At 37.3% G+C, this 22,343-nt stretch overlaps 1 protein-coding gene across 2 annotated transcripts in view; it reads right to left on the bottom strand.

Moving 5' to 3' along the window:
* The window catches only part of Cyb5b (cytochrome b5 type B), a 34,975-nt gene extending 13,347 nt beyond the window's left edge, over window positions 1-21,628 (bottom strand). Inside the window, exons 1-3 of one of the 2 annotated variants that reach the window (XM_021721701.3) lie at window positions 21,361-21,628; window positions 5,451-5,579; window positions 4,522-4,551 (exon numbers count right to left, since the gene is read on the bottom strand). In XM_021721701.3, the coding sequence (XP_021577376.1) occupies window positions 4,522-4,551; window positions 5,451-5,579; window positions 21,361-21,522 (321 nt within the window). In that variant the 5' untranslated portion in view covers window positions 21,523-21,628. The remainder of the gene's footprint in view (window positions 1-4,521; window positions 4,552-5,450; window positions 5,580-21,360) is intronic. The other variant, XM_005318373.5, reaches the window with a different exon arrangement.
* Window positions 21,629-22,343: the final 715 nt, after the last annotated feature.

The raw sequence follows: 22,343 nt of genomic DNA, 5'->3' as shown, positions 1-22,343 counted from the left end.
CACATACCCTTGGAAGAGATCAATGGAGTTCTCATGAGGGTCCTGATCTGCCTCTCTCGCTTTCTGCCTTGCCATATGATCTCACTCTCTCCATCTCTTTCTTTTACTATCCCCTCCCCTCCCCTTACACTTCTACCAAGAGGACTTCACCACAATTAAGCTGATTCTGATGCCATCACCTTGAACATCCAGACTTATAAGCTAAATAAATCTCTTCTTTTTATAAAGTATCCAATCTCAGGTATCTTGTTATTATAACAGAAAATGAACTAATATAGTAACCAACTAACTACATTCATAATTATAAATGACGTATATTTTAAGTATTTCTTTCATAAAAAAGGAGGTAAAATGTTATATATGTATTGTACATTATATGACAGAAAACTGTATTTGCAAGAAAAATCAGCATGAGGAGGGAAAAACTATATCTGCCTTTAAACATAATTATAGATTGATATTTACTATCTTTAATTAATTAATTATTTTATTACTGGGAGTTGAACTCAGAAGCTCTTAATGACTGAGCCACATCCAGCTCTTTTTATATTTTATTTAGAGACAGGGACTCGCTGAATTGCTTAAGGCCTCACTGAGTTGCTGAGGCTGGCTCTGAACTCGTGATCCTCCTGCCTCAGCCTCCTGAGCCACTGGTATTACAGTCATGTACCACCATGCCTGGCACTAATTTTTTCTTTTAAATATTTTTTCAGTTGTAGGTGGACACAATACCTTTATTTTCATTTATTTATTTTTATGTGGTGATTTTATGTGGATAGAACCCAGTGCCTCATTCTTGCTAGGCGAGTGCTATACCACTGAGCCAAAAACCCCCTAAATTTGTTTTAAAGGTGAGCTTCCATAACGAAAAGTAGACCAGAAAAAAACATTAAGTCAAATGCAAAGAGAAGATTAACACTTCTTAGCATGGGAGTTAATCCAGCAAGGAAGATATTCAAAGACAAAACAGTTCTTAACTCATAAGTTATCTTTGACATGAAGAAGAAAGACTTATTTCAAGATCTGTAAGTTTCTAAGCTTTTAAAATTTTATATTTCAGAGCTTTCATCTCAGGAATTATTATCTAACAATAAAACAATGGTGGCCATTGACTGTGTTGTAGTAAAAGCAAAAGAAAAGTAGCTTCTTAAAAAAAAAAAAACAAAAAAACAAGGAAATGATTCCTGATTTATCCTCTGCAATAGCAACATTTTGCGTACTTTTTTTTCCCTAAGGAAAGAGTGTGTTACAAAGAGGACATACAGAAATAGAAGCCCATAAGGCTGAAGTAGGCTTAAAGAAAAATCACTTCCTCACAGAGGTTCACCCCTAAATGAAGAAAAAGGAAAGTAAGGGGCTGGGGATGTGGCTCAAGAGGTAGCACGCTCGTCTGGCATGCGTGCGGCCCAGTGTTCGATTCTCAGCACCATACACAAAGAAAGATATTGGGTCCGCCAAAAACTAAAAAATAATTTTTTTTTTTAAAAAAAGGAAAGTAAGGGGCTGGGGATGTAGCTCAAGCGGTAGCACGCTCGCCTGGCATGTGTGTGGCCCGGGGTTCGATCCTCAGCACCACATACAAATAAAGATGTTCATACAAACAAAGATGTTGTGTCCACCGAGAAATAAAAAATAAATATTTAAAAAAAAAAAGGAAAGTAATTAATAATATCAACTTCATTTCCATTTCTTCGTGAATGTTTAAACCAGAGATAGAAAAATGAAGAAGAGAGATACGTACATCCTAGACACCAACGTTTCTATTTAAACCTCTATAAGAAAGAAATCTGAAGGATCAAGAATTTCTTCCTGGAACTGAAATCAGGTTGGAAGACTCTTTGAAAGTCTATGTAGGTGGCCTTGAAAAGTTTCCAAAAGGCTTCCTTTGCCTGATCAAAAATGCGGCACTGTGGCTGGAAACACACAATAGCCTGACTCTACTTAGTAGAGACATGTCCCTTGGGTACAAGTGACATGGGGAAAATAGGCTTGCCAACGGAGCCTTTAGTCATTCTTTAACCCAGGAAGGAGCTAATGTATATTTGGAGACTTCTTTTATTACAGAATTTAAGTGAGCTGAAATGGTTTCTTTTCCTGTACTTAAAACAGTTATAATTCAGCTAACAAATCTCTAATTAGTTCTTTGACCCGAAAAAAGCAGACAATGCTTTCCACGAAGAGAATTAAAATTTCTTAGGTTTTCATAAGAAATGATAGGCTTATCATTTAGCAAAATGTTTGGTGCTTGCTTACTTATCATCTGGGTTACTTAAAATGCAAATTACCAAACCCCATGTCCAAAGCTCTTGAACCAGCAGTAGTGGAAACTCAAGAAATACATGTTTTATGTGTATTTTCATGTTCATTCCATGGGAATCCAATTTAGGCACTACAAGAAACAGAATATGTGGAACACTGCTCTCCATTCTGAAGAATGGTCCTAACTATACTACCAAAGAAAGAAAAATAGCAACAAGAAGCAATTTACAGACTTTTAGACATAGAAATTGCAAAAATATTTTCCTGCTATCTTAATATAAAGGGTGCCTCATGGCTTGTGCAGAAATGGGTTATGGCTCTTAGATAGAGGTGTATCTCTTATAAAAATAGGAGTATTCCTTGGATCAAATACTGACCTCTAAATTTTCTGGATACATTCAATATAATAATTAAGCTCACTCTTAGTTCAAATTTTACCTTAATACCACATGTGAAGATTCAAGAATGGTAGTGCATGTATGAGGAGGGGACAACACACACACACCATCATTGCTTAAAATGTGTTTGAAGAGCTAGGTTCAGTGGCACATGTCTGTAATCCCAGCTACTCCAGAGGCTGAGGTTGAAAGATTGCAAGTTCAAAATCAACCTGGGAAATTTAGTGACACACTATCTCAAAATTAAAAAATAAAAAAGATTGGGGATATAACTCGTGAGTAGAGCATTCCTGGATGCAATCCCCAGTATTGCCAAAAAAAAAAAAAAGAGTTGAGGATATGGCTCAGTGACTTAACACTTGCCCGGCATGTGAGAGACTCTGAGTTGAATCCCCAATATTATGAATTATGAATTCCCCTTTCATAAACAACTCAATAGTTCAGAGTACTACAGTATAGCAAGACAGAGGAGTTAATTTATATAAATGATCTGGATTGCAAAGCAACAGATGGCAACTGCCAAGTAGGCGATCTTTTCAATTGAAAAAATTCTTATGTCTAGGACATAAAAGTTAATTGCTGTGTCAATCTCATTCGGTAATTATGGTTCAATGAGGAATGGTATAAGAAGCTAGAAAGAAGACAAGCGGAGGTTGTGTGGTACCCATAATGTTCTAAGTAGCATCTACAATGCTGTCCCTTTAAATCACAGTGTGGACTAACAATTACCTAAAGGACAGGAGTCAAGGGAAATATAAGAGAATACGGGAGTTGGAAGTACTCAGCTTGTGGGAAGCAGAAAATGCTTTCATATTTTCTTCCTAGAATGTCATGCAGAGCACATTAAGGTTTTCAAATATGCAAGTATTTAATCTTGTTTTTGCTAAAATCAGTAAGTAACTGGAAAGGGGGTGAGTCTATTTGGGGCTACAAAATAAAATTTTTAAAAATAAAAATTGGGGGGCTGGGGTTGTGGCTCAGCGATAGAGCAACTTACCTAGTATGTGTGAGGCCCTGGGTTCAATCCTCAGCACCACATTAAAATAAATAAAATAAAGGTATTGTGTCCAACTACAACTAAAAAATAAATATTAAAACAAAAATAAAATAAAAACTTGGGAGGGGCTGGAGATGTGGCTCAAGCGGTAGCGCGCTCGCCTAGCATGCGTGCGGCCCGGGTTTAATCCTCAGCACCACATACAAAGATGTTGTGCCCGCCGAAAACTAAAAAACAAATATTAAAAAATTCTCTCTCGGGCTGGGGATGTGGCTCAAGTGGCTCGCCTGGCATGCGTGTGGCCCGAGTTCAATCCTCAGCACCACATACAAAGATGTTGTGTCCGCTGAAAACTAAAATAAATAAATAAATATTTAAAAATTCTCTCTTTCTTTTCTTCCCTTCTCTCTCTCTCTCTCTCTTAAAAAAAAAAAAAACCTTGGGAAATAAGAACAGAGAGGTCTCTTTCAATAACTTGAAAGATAAAAAGATAAATAACTTGAAAAAGAAAATTCTTTTTCAGACAGAAGCAATTATTTACAACTGTTCTAAATGAGGCATGGTTGTAAAGTACTTTTCTATAACTGAATCCATAAACTAATTTCTTTCAAAACCATACATGGCATACTTTGGAGTTGCAATTAAAAAAAAAGAAGAAAGCATACAGAAGCATTAGCAAACTGTTTCCTATTGTGGAAGACTCAGCTATTCATTTTTCCTGAGAGTTACTGAATCCAAATTCCTGAAAAATAGAATTTTTGCTTGGGAAAAACAACACGTTAAAAAAACCAAAACAAAACAATTCTAGTTGAATAAATAGAACTATAAACACTTGAAATACAAAAGACAAATCGGATGACATCTTACCTTGTTACCACCTTCAGGTTTAAGGTCACTCTGTTAAAAAGAGGAAAACAATGTTTTAAGAAATATCCAAATGGACTAAGGCAGAAGAACCTCAAGTTCAAAGCCAGGCTCAGCAAATTAGCAAGGCCCTAAGCAACTTAGCATGAGCCTGTCTAAAAAGGCTGGGGGATGTAGCTCAATGATTAAGCACCCCTGGGTTCAATTCCTGGTACCAAAAAAAAAAAAAGAAAGAAAGAAAGAAAAAAAAGAAAAGAAATATCCAAATGAACTCTTAATATGTGATTGTTTCTAACCTTGAAACATGAGACTACATTTGCCGGGCAGAGAATTCCTAGGAGACCTACAGGTTTGAAAAAAGGAATGGCACCCCACCCTTAGCATATCAGGGTCTCCTGTTAGAATAGTATGTCTAGAAGGCTTAAAAGTCCATAGATGATGAGCCTAGTGGTGTATGTCTGTAATCTCAGTGGCTTGGAAGGCTGAGGCAGGAGGATCTTTAAGTTTAAAGCCAGCCTGAGCAACCTAATGAGGTCCTAAGCAATTCACTGAGACCCTGTCTCTAAATAAAATATAAAAAAGGGCGGGGATATTGCTCGGTTGTTAAGCTCTTCTGGGTTCAATAAAAAAGTCTGTAGTTAGTTATCTTTTTAGCTAGGGACTTGTAAAAACAACCACACCTATTTTAAGTGCAGATGTTGCTAACTACAATACAATAATCAAAAAACCAATAAAAATAATCCAAAATCAGCTCCCTTAGCTTTTCAAAGTTACTATTAGCTGCACTCTAAGGCAGGATGATAATGGAGAAAAGTCAGCCTAATGAATGGTTAAATGAATTTCTATTTTAATAATTCTTTCTCTCATGCAGTTCTATGGCTGTTGCGTCACTTTCTCTGCACAAGTGCTTCTAGCCCTCTAATAGTTCTTACCGGATGGACGTCACCGATGTAGTACTGCTTTAGCATTTCTCTGGCATCAGAGGAATGGCCTACATCTTCAAAGCTTTCAGTTGAATCTGTACCAGCTTGCTCTAGCAAAACCTCTTCTCCACCAGGATGCTACAAGAAAAAGATATTTACTGAACACAGGAGTGTCTGAAAAGAAAACCCATTTAAGTTTCTTTCCTGTCCTCCTTCCTCTTCTCTCCTTTAAATGGGAGTAATGAAACAAATTGACACTGTGTACCTATAAAGATGCAATGAGAAGAAAGCAGCATAATTTCTAGCAAATTCTGGCCCAAACTGCATAATATGGGTATTATTGTTAGGAAAGATAAGACAAGTGCAAACTGACCAATAACCTACAGCGTGGCCTGTGATTTTCAAAAACACTGAGGTCGGGCTGGGGCTGTAGCTCAGTGGTATAGCACCTGCCTCACATGGGTGAGGCACTGGGTTCGATCCTCAGCAACACACAGAAATAAATAAAGATATTAAACAAAACAAAACACTGAAGTCATGAAAGTCAAGAAAAGACTGAAGAAATGACTATTGATTATATAACTCACTCTACCACTGAGTTATACAATAGCCTTTTTATTTTTTATTTTGAGACAGAGTGTCAATAAGTTGCCCAGGCTGGCATCAAATTTGTTATCCTCCTGCCTCAGGCTCTAAGTAGCTGAGATTATAGGCATGCACCATATGACTGGATAAATTGGTTCCTTTTGCCAATAGTATTGAGGCTACTGCAGAAAACCAAATGGGGAGGGACTCTAAGGTATACGAAATTCTTTATTGCAGTCTTCAATTTTAAATTTACAATTTTTCCTAAATAAAAAGTAAATAGGGGGCTGGGATTTTGGCTCAGTGGTAGAGCACTTGCCTAGCATGTATGAAGCACTGGGTTTGAGTCTCATCATCACGTATAAATAAATAAAGGTCCATTGACAACTAAAAAATATTAATTTAAAAAAAGTAAATAGCACAGATGAAGTAAATTCTATAAATATAAGCTATTTGAACACAGACAAGTTATTCAGAAATTGAGATATCTGGGGTGGGGTGGGAATATGAAAGACAGTAGAATCAATCAGACATTACTTTTCTATATTCATATATGAATACAAAACCACTGTTAACTCCACATCATGTACAACAAGAAGAATGGGAAGTTATACTCCATGTATATATAATATGTCAAAACACATGCTACTGGACTGAAATTGTAGTTCAGTGGTAGAGCGTTTGCCTAGCCTGTGTGAGGTTCAATCCTTAGCACCACATAAAAATAAATAAATAAACTGGGCATGGCACATGCTTGTAATCCCAGTGGCTTAGGAGTCTGAGGCAGGAGGATCTCAAGTTCAAAAAAAATAAAAAAAATAATAATAAAAAAAAATTAAAAACAAGTCAAGAGCTTTGTAATGTTTTGAACAACCAATAAAAAAATTGAATCTAATGTATGAAATATGATATGTTAAGAGCTTTGTAATGTTTTGAACAACCAATAAAAAAAAAAAAGTTCAAAGCCAGCCTCAGCAAAAAGCAAGGTACTAAGCAACTCAGTGAGACCCTGTCTCTAAATAAAATACAAAATAATGCTGAGGATGTGATCAGTAATTGAGTGCCCCTGAGTTTAATCCCTAGTACTCTCCTCCATAAATAAATAAGTAAAGGTATTATAGCCACCCATAACTTAAAAAAACATCACACTCTACCATCAGGTATAACTAAAAATATATAAAAATTATTTTTAAAATGAGATGTCTTAGTAGCCTTATTTATAACATGGAAATTTTTTTAAGAGTGCCTATTTCAACAAGTGTTTGTGTGTGTGTGTGTGTGTGTATGTGTGTGTGTTTTTTTCTGGTGCTGGGAATTGAACCCAGGGATACATTAACCCTAAGTTATACCCCTAGTCCTATCTATCTACCTACCTACCTACCTATTTTTTGAGACAGGGTCTTCTTACGTTGCTAAGATGGGCCTGGAACTTGTGATACTCCTGCCTCAGCCTCCCAAGTCACTGGTATGAAAGGCATGTTACCACCATATGTGGCTGCTAATTCAACAATTAGTCTGATTACTTAATTAGATACAGAAATAAAATATTCTGAACTTAAGAAAAGCAAGGTACAAGAGGATATTACACTATTACTTATGACTAAATAGAGTAGACACATAGATGCTTGTATTTGTACACAATATCCCTGGAAACACTGAAGAGAACTTGGTGGCTAGGAGACAAGGTGGAAGGAAGATTTTTCACTATATATACCTTGAAATTGTTTTACCAAGTAAAATATTATCTACTCATTAAAAATTTACTTGTTTTTTAAATTATATTTAGTAGAGTCTAACTTAAATACAATACATTGACTTATAATTGGCCAATTCAAAATTTATATTATTCAACAAAACAAATCCAAAATTATATTTCTGAAATATGAAGTGATTCTCTTTGGTGGTGGTGTTGGGGGGGGGGGGCATTCCCAGGAATTGAACCCAAGGCTGCCTTACCACTGAGGTACAACCCCAGCCCTTTTTATTTTTATCTTGAGACAGGGTCTCACAAAATGGCTTAGAGTCTCACTAATTTCTGATATTGGTCTCAAACCTGTGATCCTCTGCCTCAGCCTCCTAAACAGCTGGGATTACAGGAGCTATTGTGTGTGGTTGAAGTAATTCTTTTTTATTAGTTACTTTAAAAATAATAACTAGTTAAACAACAATAATGTAACGATTAATTTAACATAAGAATATGAACTCTAAAAGTGCTGGGTAAACTGGCTCATGGACGTAATCCCAGCTATGCAGGAGGCTAAGGCAGGAGGATCACAAGGTTGAGACTAGCCCAGGCAATTCAGCAAGACACTGTCCCCAAAACAAACAACAAACAAAGGTCTGGGGATATAGCTCAGTGCGAAGCACTCTTGGGGATTGGGGGGCAGAACTCTGAAAGTAACCTCCCAAACCTTAATTCACAAGCTTACTAAGGACAAGAACAACTTCTATTTTGGTCCCTTAAAATATCTCCACCCAAGGGTATTTAAGCATGCTATTTGAAAGCAAAAGTAAGATAGCCACCATTCACTTGTTATTATATCTGAAACCTATCAGCTCTGTTTCATCTTAAAATGAAACTAAGCTATTAGTTTTGGAATTACATCCCAATTGCTCTGTGTGTGTCTGAACTGTGCAAGATACTATTCCCTCATGACATATACCAACAATTATGTTGCCTTTCATAGGAAAAGAAAAACAAAACTTGTAAGTGGCTTGAGCTATTTCAGGGAATAGTAGAATTTATGACTTCCTACACAGCTCCTTCTATAAAGTATCTACATTTTTACTAATTATCACTTACAAATAAATAAATAAAGAGCAACATTTTTTAAAAGTAGATAATTTGGTACATAAAACTTCATTGTTTTTCTTGTGCATTCTCTCTCTTTTTTTTTTTTTGATAGGATTCATGTTTCTTTTTTTAAATATTTTTTAGTTTTAGAAGAACACAATATCTTTTCTTATTAACTTTTATGTGGTGCTGAGGATTGAACCCAGGACCTTGCGCGTGCGAGGCAAGTACTTTACCACTGAGCCACAACTCCAGCCCCTCTTATGTATTCTTTTTATACAGTTTTTATTGAGTCCTTACTATTTTACATACTAGGTAGTGATAAAGAAAAGGTTTTGTATTTTTACAAAAGTGAATCCATATACTACATGCTGTTTTATAATCCATATTTTTTCACCGAGTCAAGAGGTTGGAATCAGAGTGGTCCACAAACAAACAAAAACAGTTTAGTAATTCTTGCTCTAAAATGTGACCTCAATATTGATGGTTTAGAAAAGCAAAAAGTGCTAGAACTCTTGATTTCTACTTTAGAACATAATCATCTTCAGATATTATTATCTAAAATCAAATGACAACAAGACTGCAGCGTGCCACTGGCAACTCAGCTGGAGGAGTGTACTAGGCCTGAGACTACACCAGAGATAAGGGCAAATTCAAAGATGATGCCCCGCCTGAGGGGAATGAGAATGCCTTGAGGTGAACTGAAGATGTACCCCAGGTAGAAGAATCACTGCAACCCTGACTAGGCCAGCTCTAGGAGAAGATGACTGGTAGAGCAGCTGTTCTACTCCAGTGTTAGCCTCTGGATAATCCTGCTCACAATTATCATCACCTTCTGCCCAGGCATGACCTGCTCTTATGTGTCTATCCTGTGGCAAAATGACAAGAAGCTCACCTAGAAGCAAGCATCTGATATCAGGTGCTAATCTGAAGCAGAATCTACAAGGGAAAACGGAAGCTATATTCCCAGTGTTTCTTGCCTTGAAAATATTATTTCAACCACCAAGAGGATGGCTTTTAAAAAAACTTAAAAGGAAAACAATGCTATCCTTTCTTATGATGGCCTGATGCCTAAGGACACGATGAAAAGAGATGTAACAAATGTCCTGCCTGTGATTCTTATTGATACATGTATAAATATAACATTCTTAGGCTTTTGTGACAAAGCTTTATTTCTACTGACCCTCTGTTTTAAGACTATACTGCAGCAAAGAATAGAACTATTCACATTAGATGTATTCTGGTACTTCCTTCCATTGAATGACATTTTATGGTTAACCTCAGGAATACAGAATTAAACAAAATAAATTCCAAAATATTATACACAGTAACACAGTACGATACTACTAAAAAAAAAAAAAAAACACACAACTACTCTTGAGTGTATGATCAATAATCTGTGACAACTGTGCTAAGACCATGCAATAGAAAAAGGACAGTATTGGGCTGGGGATGTGGCTCAAGCGGTAACGCACTCGCCTGGCATGTGTGGGGCGCTGGGTTCGATCCTCAGCACCTCATAAAAATAAAGATGTTGTGTTCACTGAAAACTGAAAAATACTATCAAAATTCTCTCTTAAAAAAAAAAGAAAAAGGACAGTATCTTTAATACATAGTTATGTGGAAATTGTACATTTACATGTAAGAGAAAGAAAATGAATCCCTAACTTCTATGATATACGAAATTAACTCAAAGTGGACTAAAGATCTAAATGTTAGACACAAAACTATAAAACAAAAGCAGGGGGCTGGGGATGTGGCTCAAGCAGTAGCGCGCTCGCCTGGCATGCGTGCGGCCCGAGTTCGATCCTCAGCACCACATACCAACAAAGATGTTGTGTCTGCCAATAACTAAAAAATAAATATTAAAAATTCTCTCTCTCTCTCTCTCTCTCTCCCTCTATCACTCTCTCTAAAAAAAAAAAAACAAACAAAAGCACAACTAACATAAGAAAAAACAAATGGGACTACATGAAACTTTAAACCTTCTACGCATCAAAGAACACAATCAGCAAAGTAAAAAAAAAACCCTGTGGAATGGAAGATAATATTTGTAAATCATACATCTGATAAGAATATATAAAGAACTCTCAAAACCCAATACAAATTGAATAACCCAATTTTAAAAATCGGCAAAGAACCTGAATAATCATTTCTCTAAAGATATAAAAACAGTAAACAAGCTACTATTAAAAAAAGAAAGAAAGAAAAGGAAGAGAATATGGAGAAACTAGAACTGTTTGCTCAGGACTGCAAAATGGTATAACAAGTATAGAAAATGATATGGTGGGCTGGGGTTGTGGCTCAGCGGTAGAGCGCTCGCCTAGCATGTGTGAGGCCCTGGGTTCGATCCTCAGCACCACATAAAAATAAAAAAATAAAGATATTATGTCCATTTACAACTAAAAAATAAAAATATATTAAAAGAAAAAAGAAAATGACATGGTGGTTGGGCTGGGGTTATGGCTCAGGAGGAGAGCACTTGCCTAGCATGTGCGAGTCACCAGGTTTGGTTCTCGGCCCCGCGTATAAATAAATGAATAAAATAAAGATCCATCAATATCTAAAAAAATATTTTTAAAAGTATTTTTAAAAAAATGATATGGTGGTTCCTCAAAAAATTCCAAGTAGAATTATCAAGCCAGGCATAGTGGCTGAGACCTATAATCCCAGCTATTCAAGAGGCTAAGGCAGGATTTTAAGTTCAAGGCCAACTTGAGCAACTTAGTGAGAATCTGTTCTCAAAAAAAAAAATAAATAAAAAGGGGTAGCAATGTAGCTCAGTGGCAGAGTTCTAAATATTATACACAGTATGATACTAGTTTTAAAAAAATAAATTCCAAAATATTATAAGTTCCAAAATATTATACACAGCATAATAGTTTGCCTAGCGTACTCAAGGTCCTGGATTCAATCCCCAGTACCACACACGTGCATGTAAACACATGAACACACACAAAATAGAATTACCATATGATGCAGCAATGCTAATTCAGCAGAGGACCACCTGTTGGGAAGAAGCATTTCCAGTGCACTATCATTGCTTTTTCTCAACTTGAATAGTGGTTTCAAAAATATGTTGACTTAGTGAAAATTCACTGAATGTGCTTGTAGGTCTTGCATTTTTCTGTTAGTTTTTAAAAATATTTCTTACAAACCATGCTACTGACCTTTGAAAAGAGGAAACACCTGGGTTTGTTTACTGACTGGACACAAGGCAGAAGTTTTTTTTTTTTTTTACTTGGCATGCAGAGAGCCTGGAGTCTGAGCCTAGATTTCTGGCTTTGCACAGGATCTTGGTTTTTTAGTTTTTCAAATTTTTTTTTTTAGCTACAGAACACTTTCTTCAAGCAAAATTTTGGATGGAAGCCCAGTGCACACAATCAACTAGATGTGATTAAAGTGCTGAGCAATCTTTAAAAGTCAACTAGAAAACAACTGACATACATAAAAGAAATAAGACTAAATGTTAAATTAAGTAATACTAGCAGCAGACACACAGCAGTAGGTTTTGGAGGAAGAAGAGTTTAATTTCTGTCAGGCTCAGTTTTGAATAATAGCAGGAACTAAGTTATAAAGGATAACAGCCTGCAGGTCTTAAAAAAACATACTTGTAAACCATTAATACATAGAAATATGCTGCAATAAATTTAATGCAGTTTATCAAAATTTAAAATGTATCAACAAACTGGTCAGATAAGAAAGAAACTAGGATAATGCACAAGGAGTTTCACTCATTAAACTGATTCCAAGAACAGGCTAACAGAGATAAGAGCATATATTCCAAGGTTTGATTTTGGAGACCTGCTTATCAACAGGTTTGGTCTAACAAGTTCTGTTCTGTAAGTATCAATAAATGTAGTCTTGGCTTACAAGAATAAATAGGAGTAAATTGTCATGACATTGGGTTAGGCAATGTTTTCTTCAAGACACCAAATGCACAAACAAAAGAAAAAACAGATAAACTGGACTTCATCAAAATTTAAAACTTTTGTACTTCAAAGAATACCCTCAAGAAAGTGAAAGAGATAATTCACAGAAAGAGAGAAAACAGTTGCACTTGTATCTAGAATAAAGAACTCTTAAAATTTTCCAGGCACAGTAGTGCATACCTGTAATCCCAGAGATTTAGGAGGCTGAGATAGGAGAATTGCAAGTTCAAGATCAGCTTCAGCAATTTAGTGAGGCCTCAAGCAACTTAATAATCCCAGTGGTTCGGAGGCTAAGGCAAGAGGATCAAGAGTTCAAAGATAGTCACAGCAAAAGTGAGGCGCTAAGCAACTCAGTAAGACCCTGTCTCTAAATAAAATACAAAATAGGGCTGGGGATGTGGCTCAGTGGCTCATTGCCCCCGAGTTCAGTCCCTGGTACCGCCCCAAAAAGAATGAATTTCATGGTATAAGAGTTATCTAAAAAAAAAAAAATGTATTGCTTAAAAAAAAAATAAGCCCATGGTAAACCATTATGAAACAGTGGCAAACGTGTCAAAGAGATCAGGGATGGGACTGAAGATATAGCTAAATTGGTAGAGTGCTTGCCTTGCATGCACAAGGCCCTGGATTTGACTCCCAGCACTGCATAAATAAATCCTTTATAATTCAGTCCCCACTCCTTTAGATGTTGATTCAACAAAGAAAAATAGATGCCAACTTCAGAATAGGGGAAAACCTTCCCATTACTGGCTTATGTGAAGAAAACAATAATGCTCCATTGGGAGGGACAGATTGTGTAATAACATATTCAGTTCAACAGCAAGCCAAAGGGAAGGTTTGAAACACACACCCAGGAATTTTCGTATTACTCAATATTTGCCCTATAGGTGACCTCCACCATTTAAAGTTCTTAATACACTTTCAAGATGGTGATATAATACCAAAAAAAAAAAAGACTTATTTACCTTGTTCTCAGGAAGGTCAATGATGCCAGTTCAAAGTGAAAAGCTCAACTTCTAATCATAAAATATGTAGATACATGCAACAATACTAATGCTGATGAATTAGAAAATGCCAATTAGAAAATGTCAATGTTTTAAAATCAGAATATACTGCTTCTCATACTTGAAAACTGAGATATTTAAATGAAGACTCACTACTACCTCATCTACAACTATATTCTTCTTTTCTTTTGTTTTTTGAGATAGCCTCACTATGTTGCTCAGGCTGTTCTCAAACTCCATAATTCATGCCTTAGCCTCCTGAGTAGCTGGGAGTAAAGGCACTTGCCACCGTATCTAGTAAACAACTATATTCTTTTTCTTTTTTCAGTGCTAGGGAACTGAGTCTTGTGCATGCTAGGCAAGTATTCTACCAATGAGCTACATCCCTAGCCCTTTTAAATTTTTTATTTTGAGACAGGGTCTTGCTAAGTTACCCACACTAGCCTTGAACTTGCAATCCTTCTGCTTCAGCCTTTCAAAGCTGGACCAACTGTATTGTTAATAAAACTAAAGAGAGTACTCAGAAAGAGTTTATGGAGTGCTTGCCTAGGATGTATGAGGCCCTGGGTTCAATTCTCAGCACCACATGTAAATAAAATAAAGATCCGGGGTTGGGGATGTGGCTCAAGCGGTAGCGCGCTCGCCTGGTATGCGTGCGGCCCGGGTTCGATCCTCAGCACCACATACCAACAAAGATGTTGTGTCCACCGAGAACTAAAAAATAAATACTAAAAATTCTCTCTCTCTCTCTCTCTCTCTCTCCTCTCTCTAAAAAAAAAAAAGAAAGAAATATTAAAATTCTCTCTCTCTTAAAAAAATGCAAGCAATTGGATTAAAAAAAATCCATTGACAACTAAAAAAGATATATTTTAAAAAAAAGAAGAAGAAAAGGAAGAAACTGAACCAGGATTTGGGCCACAAAGCTAGCATCCAGCTCTTAGGGGGAAAAAAAACCCCACACTTTCAGATCAATAATAAGGCAACAACCAACCCTAATAAAAAGAACGGGCACGACTGAAGACACACCTCACAAAAAGACATATATAAATAGCCCATGAAAAGATTCTGAACATCATTAGTCATCAGGGAAATGAAAGTTAAAACCATAATTTTATATATATCAATTAACATGTGGTGGGCTGGGGTTGTAGCTCAGTGGTAGAGCACTTGCCTCACACATGTGAAGCCCTGGGTTCAATCCTCAGCACAACATAAAAATAAATAAATAAAGATTTCGTGTCCATCTACAACTAATTTAATATTTTAAAAAGTATATATTTTAAAAAAAGATGTGGAGAAAATAGAAAATTCATGCACTGCTGGTGGAAGTATAAGTGATGTAAACTTTTTGAGGAAAAACTCTAATAGATGCTTAAAAAGTTAAACAGACTTAATCTCACTCCTATTAGTTTTATTACTAAGTATTCATGGAACCATGTACACACAAAGATTTGTACACGAAACTTCATATCAAACTGGAAACTATCCAAAAGTTAATCCACAGGTGAATGGATCAACAAATTTTGATATATTAGTGATTTTTTTTTATTTGTTTGTTTGTGCACTGGGGATTGAAGTCAGGGGCACTCGACCATTGAGCCACATCCCCAGCCCTATTTTCTATTTTATTTAGAGACAGGGTCTCACTGAATTGCTTTGCACCTCACCTTTGCTGAGGCTGGCTTTGAACTCATGATCCTCCTGCCTCAACCTCCCAAGCAGCTGGGATTAAAGGCATGCACCACCAGGCCCAGCAAATTTTGGTATATTAGTACAATGAAATAAAAAGCAAAAAAAAGGACCAAATTACCAAAACATAGGAGGAAAAAAAAAAACAGATGAAAGACGTTAGAAATATATATCCTATTCTACATGTTAGAAATCAAATCAGTGATTGTATGAGAAGAAAAGTGTTAGAAATGTTCTATATCCTTATGGTACTTACATAGGTGACATTTGTGAAAACAAATTAACTTTATATTCAAAATCTGTACATTTTTATTGTCTGTACATTAGATTTCAGTAAAATTGATTTGAGAGGAGACCCCAGATTGCAAAATAATGATAAACCACAATGTTTAGCAATAGGAAACTGTCTAAATAAATTATAATCCATACAATAAATTCTATCTAGCTGTAATGAAGGAAAATTCCAGGTACTGTTATGAAAAGTTCCCTGAAACATAGTTAAGTGAAAAAAATCAAGGCACAAATCAGTGTGTATAACTTTCATGTGAAAAGAGAGTAACTGCTGGTCTCAGATACTTCAAAGGCTGCGGCAAGAAGATCATTTGAGCCTAAGAGTTTGAGACCAGCCTAAGCAACATAGTGAAATCCTGTCTGAAAAAAGTAAAAAGAGATGGGATATAGCTCAGTGGTAAAATGCCCCTGGGTTCAATCTCCAATGCCACAAAAGAGAATACATGATCTTTATGTATGTATCTGTATATATTTTTACAGGGGCTGGGGATGTGGCTCAAGCAGTAGCGCGCTTGCCTGGCATGCGAGCGGCCCGGGTTCGATCCTCAGCACCACATACAAACAAAGATGTTGTGTCCGCTGATAACTAAAAAATAAGTAATAAAAAAACTCTCTCTCTCTCTCTCTCTCTTTAAAAAAAATTTTAAAAAAAAGTAAAAATAAAAATTAAAAAAAATAAAAACATATTTTTACATATAGGTATATGCAAGGAGGACATACGATTCAAATAAATTCCTGAGATTGAAATAATTTTACTTTCTTTCCTCTGTACTACTTTTCCCTTTAATTCTCAACTCTTCAGCAAAAATAATCTACTCAAAAAATAATGTTTCAGGGACTGAGGTTGAGGCTCAGCGGCAGAGGGCTCACCTAGCATGTGCAAGGCCTTGGGTTTGATCCTTAGCACCATATAAAATAAATAAAATAAAGGTAGTGTATCCAACTACAACTAAAAAATAAATACTAAAAATAAATAAATAAATAGTGTTTCAATGTCACCCCTCATTTAAAAATACTTCAGGGATTTTTCATTACACTCAGGATCCAATTCCATATTTATGTGATTTTTTTCCCCTAACTACTAAATAGTGGAAAGACAATAATGTATACTATCTTTATTCAAGATTTCAATAAAATAAAGCAACTCAGCCAGACCCCATCTCAAAATAAAATACATAATAGGGCTGGGATGTGGCTCAGTGGTTGAATGGCCCTGGGTTCAATCCCTGGTACCAAAAAAATAATAAGATTCATATTTTCCCACATTAATCCTAATTCCCAAAACCTGACCCAAGCTTGGTAAAAAATTTGATATTACCCTTTTTGTACATCTATAATTAAACCTAACATGACTTAAATTCATGTACACAAATATGAGTATCTTTCTCTTATTTTTTTTGGTACCAGGGATTGAACCCAGGGCCATTCAACCACTGAGTGTATTTTATTTTGAGACAGGGACTTGCTGAATTGCTTAATTCTTCACTTTTGCTGAGGCTAGCTTTGCACTCAAGATGCTCCTGTCTCAGCCTCCCATGCCTGGCTATGAGAAAGATAATTTAACTATATTACCAATTCTAAATTATCACAAACTCTAGTAGTATCATAATCTAATCACAGCTATTCACTTTAAAAAATGGCAATCTATAGATGTAGGATATTAAGATCATAAACCTCTGTCTAAGGGAGCATGGAAGTGACTCTGAATTGTAAAAAGAATGAAAACCAATGTTAGGTCTTTCCCTTCTCATTTAATAGCAACCCTATTCTTCTAGATCAGCAGACCAAAAACCTTGAAGTCATCCTTGACTCCTTTTTCCTTTCTCAAATCCAGTGCATCATTAAATCCTGTTGGCTTTACCATCCCAACATATCCAAAATCTGATACTTCTCACTACCCCTACGACCACAGTACTAGTCCAAGCTACCATTCCTTGCCTTAATTACAACAGCTTCCTAACTGTGCTCCTCAATTCTGCCCTTGCTTTCCTTCATTGTTTTCTCAACAGTGATGTTAGAATGAGCCTATTAAACCATTAAATCACATCATGTCATGCTTCTGCTCCAATGATTTCTGCTCTCAAAAGAAGAGCCAGTCTTCCTAAAACCTGCAAAGCTGTACATGATCCACCATTCCCTAATCATTTTGACCTCATGTGCTACTAACCCTGATTCCTCAAACACACCAGACACACTACCACTTCAAGGCCTTTGGATTTGCTTCCTCTACCAAGAATGCTCTTCCTGTAGATAACTCCCTTACCTTTCCTTGGCCTTTACTCTAGTCATCTCCATAAAGCCATCTCTCCTCACCACATACACACACATTCATTAATCTTCTTCCCTGAAATATTTTTCCTCTTAGCACTTACCACTATCTAACATAGTATATATTCTGGTTATTAACTCTTCCTCCTAATGTCTGCATCCTACAGACTAAACTCTATAAGGGCATGTTTATTTACTACTGTAACCTCAGTATCTAGAATGGTATCTGGCACAAAATAAAGGCTTAATATTTGTTTAAGTGGGGCTTGGGTTGTGGCTCAGTGGTGCAGCATTTACCTAGCATGTGAGGCGCACTGGGTTCAATCCTCAGCACCACATTAAACATAAATAAGTAAATACAAAAGGTCCATCAACAACTAAAAAAAACATTTAAAAAATATTTGATAAAGTGAATGAATGAATGAATGAATGAGCTTGACAGGAACAAAACAGGGAAAGACTACAGAACAAGTAAGAAAAGCCAACTGCCAGCAAAGACCTGTAACCCAGCATCAACAGAAGCCCTGCATACCATACATTCTAGCTAGCTACATCAGCAAGTACTGTAACAAGTTTGAAACCACTACTTGAGATTATTGTTATCTACAAGCACTAAGTGTTCCTTCCAAATTCACTGTCTATTCTAAATCAATCAAGGAGAAATTCTGGAAAAATGAAACCACAAATGAAAAACATGACTGCCTACCCATTATGAACTGTTTATTTTTTTTTAAATATTTACTTTTTGTAGTTGTACACAATAACTTTTATTTATTTTTATGTGATGCTGAGGATCGAACCCAGGGCCTTGCACATGCGAGGCAAGCGTTCTACCACTGAACCATAACCCCAGCCCCCCATAATGAACTGTTTTAACATAAAACTTATTAGGCAAATGCTGGAAGACATATCTAATGCTAAAATTTGAATACTGCATAGAAAAGAGAAATCAAGGGATCTATCTAAGCTGGATTGTCATAGATCAATTATACAACCATAATTCCTGAATCTGTTTCTGGTACCCCTGTTAAAATAAAGATCACTCTTATCTAAGTCACTCTCAACTAGTTGTTCTGAGAATATATCTCAAATTTAAAAAAACAAACAAACAAACAAAAAAAGGACTGGAGATGTAATTTAGTGGCAGAATGTTTTCCTAGCATGTACAAGGCCCTGGGTTCAATCCCTGGTACTGGGGGAAATACAATTGTATACAATACAAATGCAAGAAGTTACTAAATTCTTGATTTAGCTTATCCACTAGGTAGAATTAGTCAAATAACATCCTCTTGGGCTGGGGTTGTAGCTCAGTTGTTAAGTGCTTGCCTTGTATGCGTGAGGCACTGGGTTTGAACCTCAGCACCACATAAAATAAATAAATAAAATAAAGATATTAAAAAACAAAACAAAGAACATCCTCTTACAAAATTATTAATTAAAAATTAACATGGGGCTGGGGATGTGGCTCAAGCGGTAGCGCTCTCCCCTGTCATGCGTGCGGCCCCGGTTCGATCCTCAGCACCACAAACCAACAAAGATGTTGTGTCCGCCGAGAACTAAAAAATAAATATTAAAAATTCTCTCTCTCTCTCTCTCTCCTCTCTCTTTAAAAAAAAAAATTAACAATTTCTCCTGTAGCCCCCAAATTAATAGAAAAAAAAATTCTACAGGTATATTTGCCTCAGAAAGAGAACAGAACTGAATTTTTTTCTCAGAATAAGATTGTAATACAAGAAATTAGGGGCTGGGGATGTGGCTCAAACAGTAGCGGGCTCATCTGGCATGCTTGCGGCCCGGGTTCGATCCTTAGCACCACATACAAAGATGTTGTGTTTGCCGAAAAACTAAAAAATAAATATTAAAAAAAAAAAAAAGTAATACAAGAAACTAATCACAAGGTATAAATGCATTATAAATCTATTACTCAAAGTTATACAAATACATATAAAATTACACACTCTTACATCAAAGCCAGCCTCAAACTAATCTTTTTCTCTTTTCTGGCAGCTGGAGATTGAAGCCAGGGGTGCTTTACCATTGAGTTATATCCCCAATCCTTATGTTAAGACAGCCTCTGGCTAAATTGCCCAGGCTGGCCTCAAACTTGTGATCCTCCTGTCTCAGCCTCTCAAGCAACTGGGATTACAGGTGTTCTCCTCCCTCACTGGCTACAAACTAATCTTTGCTGGCTACGTAACAGTGGTTAGCTGGTAGACTTATTCAAATAACATCCTTGGGCTGGGGATGTGGCTCAAGCTGTAGCACGCTCGCCTGGCATGCGTGCGGCCCGGGTTCGATCCTCAGCACCACATACCAACAAAGATGTTGTGTCCGCCGAGAACTAAAAAAATAAATATCAAAAATTCTCTCTCTCTCCTCTCTCACTCTCTCTTTAAAAAAAAAAAATAACATCCTTTACAGTTGAGGAGAATAACTGTAAAGGAGCAAGAGACCTTTTTCTGGTAATGAGAATGCTCTAATTCTTAACTGAAATTGGAATTACGTGAACAAATACATGTGTCAAAACTCATCAAACTGTACATTTTAAATGGACACACTTATAATATGTAATTTTATATAATATGTAATTTTTCATTTAACTCAGTAAAGTTAAATGAAAAAGTCTGACCTGTTTCTTTAAATAAAAAAGTCACAAACCATTGAACAATGATCTCAAAGAGAGTTTGTATAATAAGATCCAATACAAGAGTTGGAAGATTTAAGGGACAAAGCCTAAGGCAATGGCCAAAAAAAAGGTTCTCACGACCTTCTTGCCTCAAGGTCAACTCAAGGTTTGTGAGAGTGTGTGAGAGTGAGTGTGTGTGTGTGTGTGTGTGTGTGTGTGTGTGTCCCAGCAGCATAATCTATGAATAAAAAAAAAAAAAAAAACAAAAAAAACTCAGCTTCTTCTCAAGAAGTAAACACTTCTCCCAAACGGTATTACTTCAAAACGCATACTGGAAGGAGCACAGGTACGGAGCACTTCAGACCTGGGTTCAAATGGATCTAGGCCATTAAGGATGTGACCTTGAGAGTCCCCAGCCTCTCTGAGCCTCAGTTTCCCTCTGTGTAAAATGGACCTAACGATGGCTTAGAGTTTAACACAGTACACAGCAAGGGTCAATACATAAGTATCACGTGACATTATGTAAGGCGTGAGAATTTGGAGCTGGTGGAAACGCCTGCAGACCTAAGACCCCCCCCCCTTTCCCCCGCTTCCTTATTAGTGTCGCGGCCCTTTTCACACACCTTATCGCCCTCAGCCAGGCCTCATTTCCTTCCTACGCACATTACGCGTAGCCTTTTCACCCCTCACCCCAGCAGCTCCCAGGGGCCTCCCACCTCCCGGGCCCCACCTCATTGAGGAAGCGGGTGATATCGTAAACTCGCCCGTGGATCACCAGCCATAGTTCCTTCGAGGAGTTGCGTTTCGTCACCTCCTCCAACCGATAATAGGTGACGGAGCTCTCGCCGCCCTGCCCTTTCCCATCGCTGCCGCTAGCTTCTTCAGTCGCCATTGAACCCGAGACACCTCCTTTCCGCGGCAATCTGGGTTTCTGCAGCTAACTTCCTTGAGGCAGAGCCCGCGCTGGGCCCTCCTCGGCTTCCGTAACCGGGTGAAGGCCTGGTTCGAGATCCAGCCAGCCAATCAGAGTCGTCCAGCCCTTCCGCTCTTACCAATCAGACGTCGTGACTTTGGAACGGCGCCTAACGGAGGCCTGTTGATAGGTGTAGGCTCCGGAGAGGTTCTTTCACCCGGCCCGCGGTTCTGCGGAGTCCTGAAGGAGAGCCGTGCTTCCTGAGCCCCGCTTCCCTTGCCTTTCCCCGGGATCCCTCTGAGTCACACGAAGCTCGTCTTCCCCACTTCTTGATCAGCCCTTCTTCAGCTCTGGGTTTACATCTTTGCTGCGTCCAGGCAGTTGATGTGGCGAACCTCGGCACAGTCTCCTCGCCAGTAAAAGAGCAGGATAACCTCTACCTTACCAGAGGAGTTTGGCAAATTAAATGAGGGGGCGTCCGTAAAGCGCTCAGCACATTTATTGCTACATAAATGACAGCCGTCATTAGAAGGGTAGGGCGACTGGCCTGTGGCCTTAGGACAGCGATTGGGGGCAGAGTATGGAGCCTCCTAAGTCCCTACCACTAGTAAGTATCTGACAGTTAAGCGAATTCTTTGGTGATCAGCACCTGTCTACGTATTTTAGTTTCTACCTGATCTAAAATACAGTTCACCTCAACTGTCCCTGAGGTTCTCTCATTTTGGAATTCCAAATTTGGTTATATGTAGTGTTGTGAGCTACATATTTTTAACTGCTATTGTAACTGACAGCTTGATCAT

This window comes from Ictidomys tridecemlineatus, chromosome 15 (assembly GCF_052094955.1).
Source record: "Ictidomys tridecemlineatus isolate mIctTri1 chromosome 15, mIctTri1.hap1, whole genome shotgun sequence".
Taxonomy (NCBI): Eukaryota; Metazoa; Chordata; class Mammalia; order Rodentia; family Sciuridae; genus Ictidomys; species Ictidomys tridecemlineatus.
Note: the sequence above shows the minus strand (reverse complement) of the source record. Positions and strands in the feature narration are given on the sequence as shown.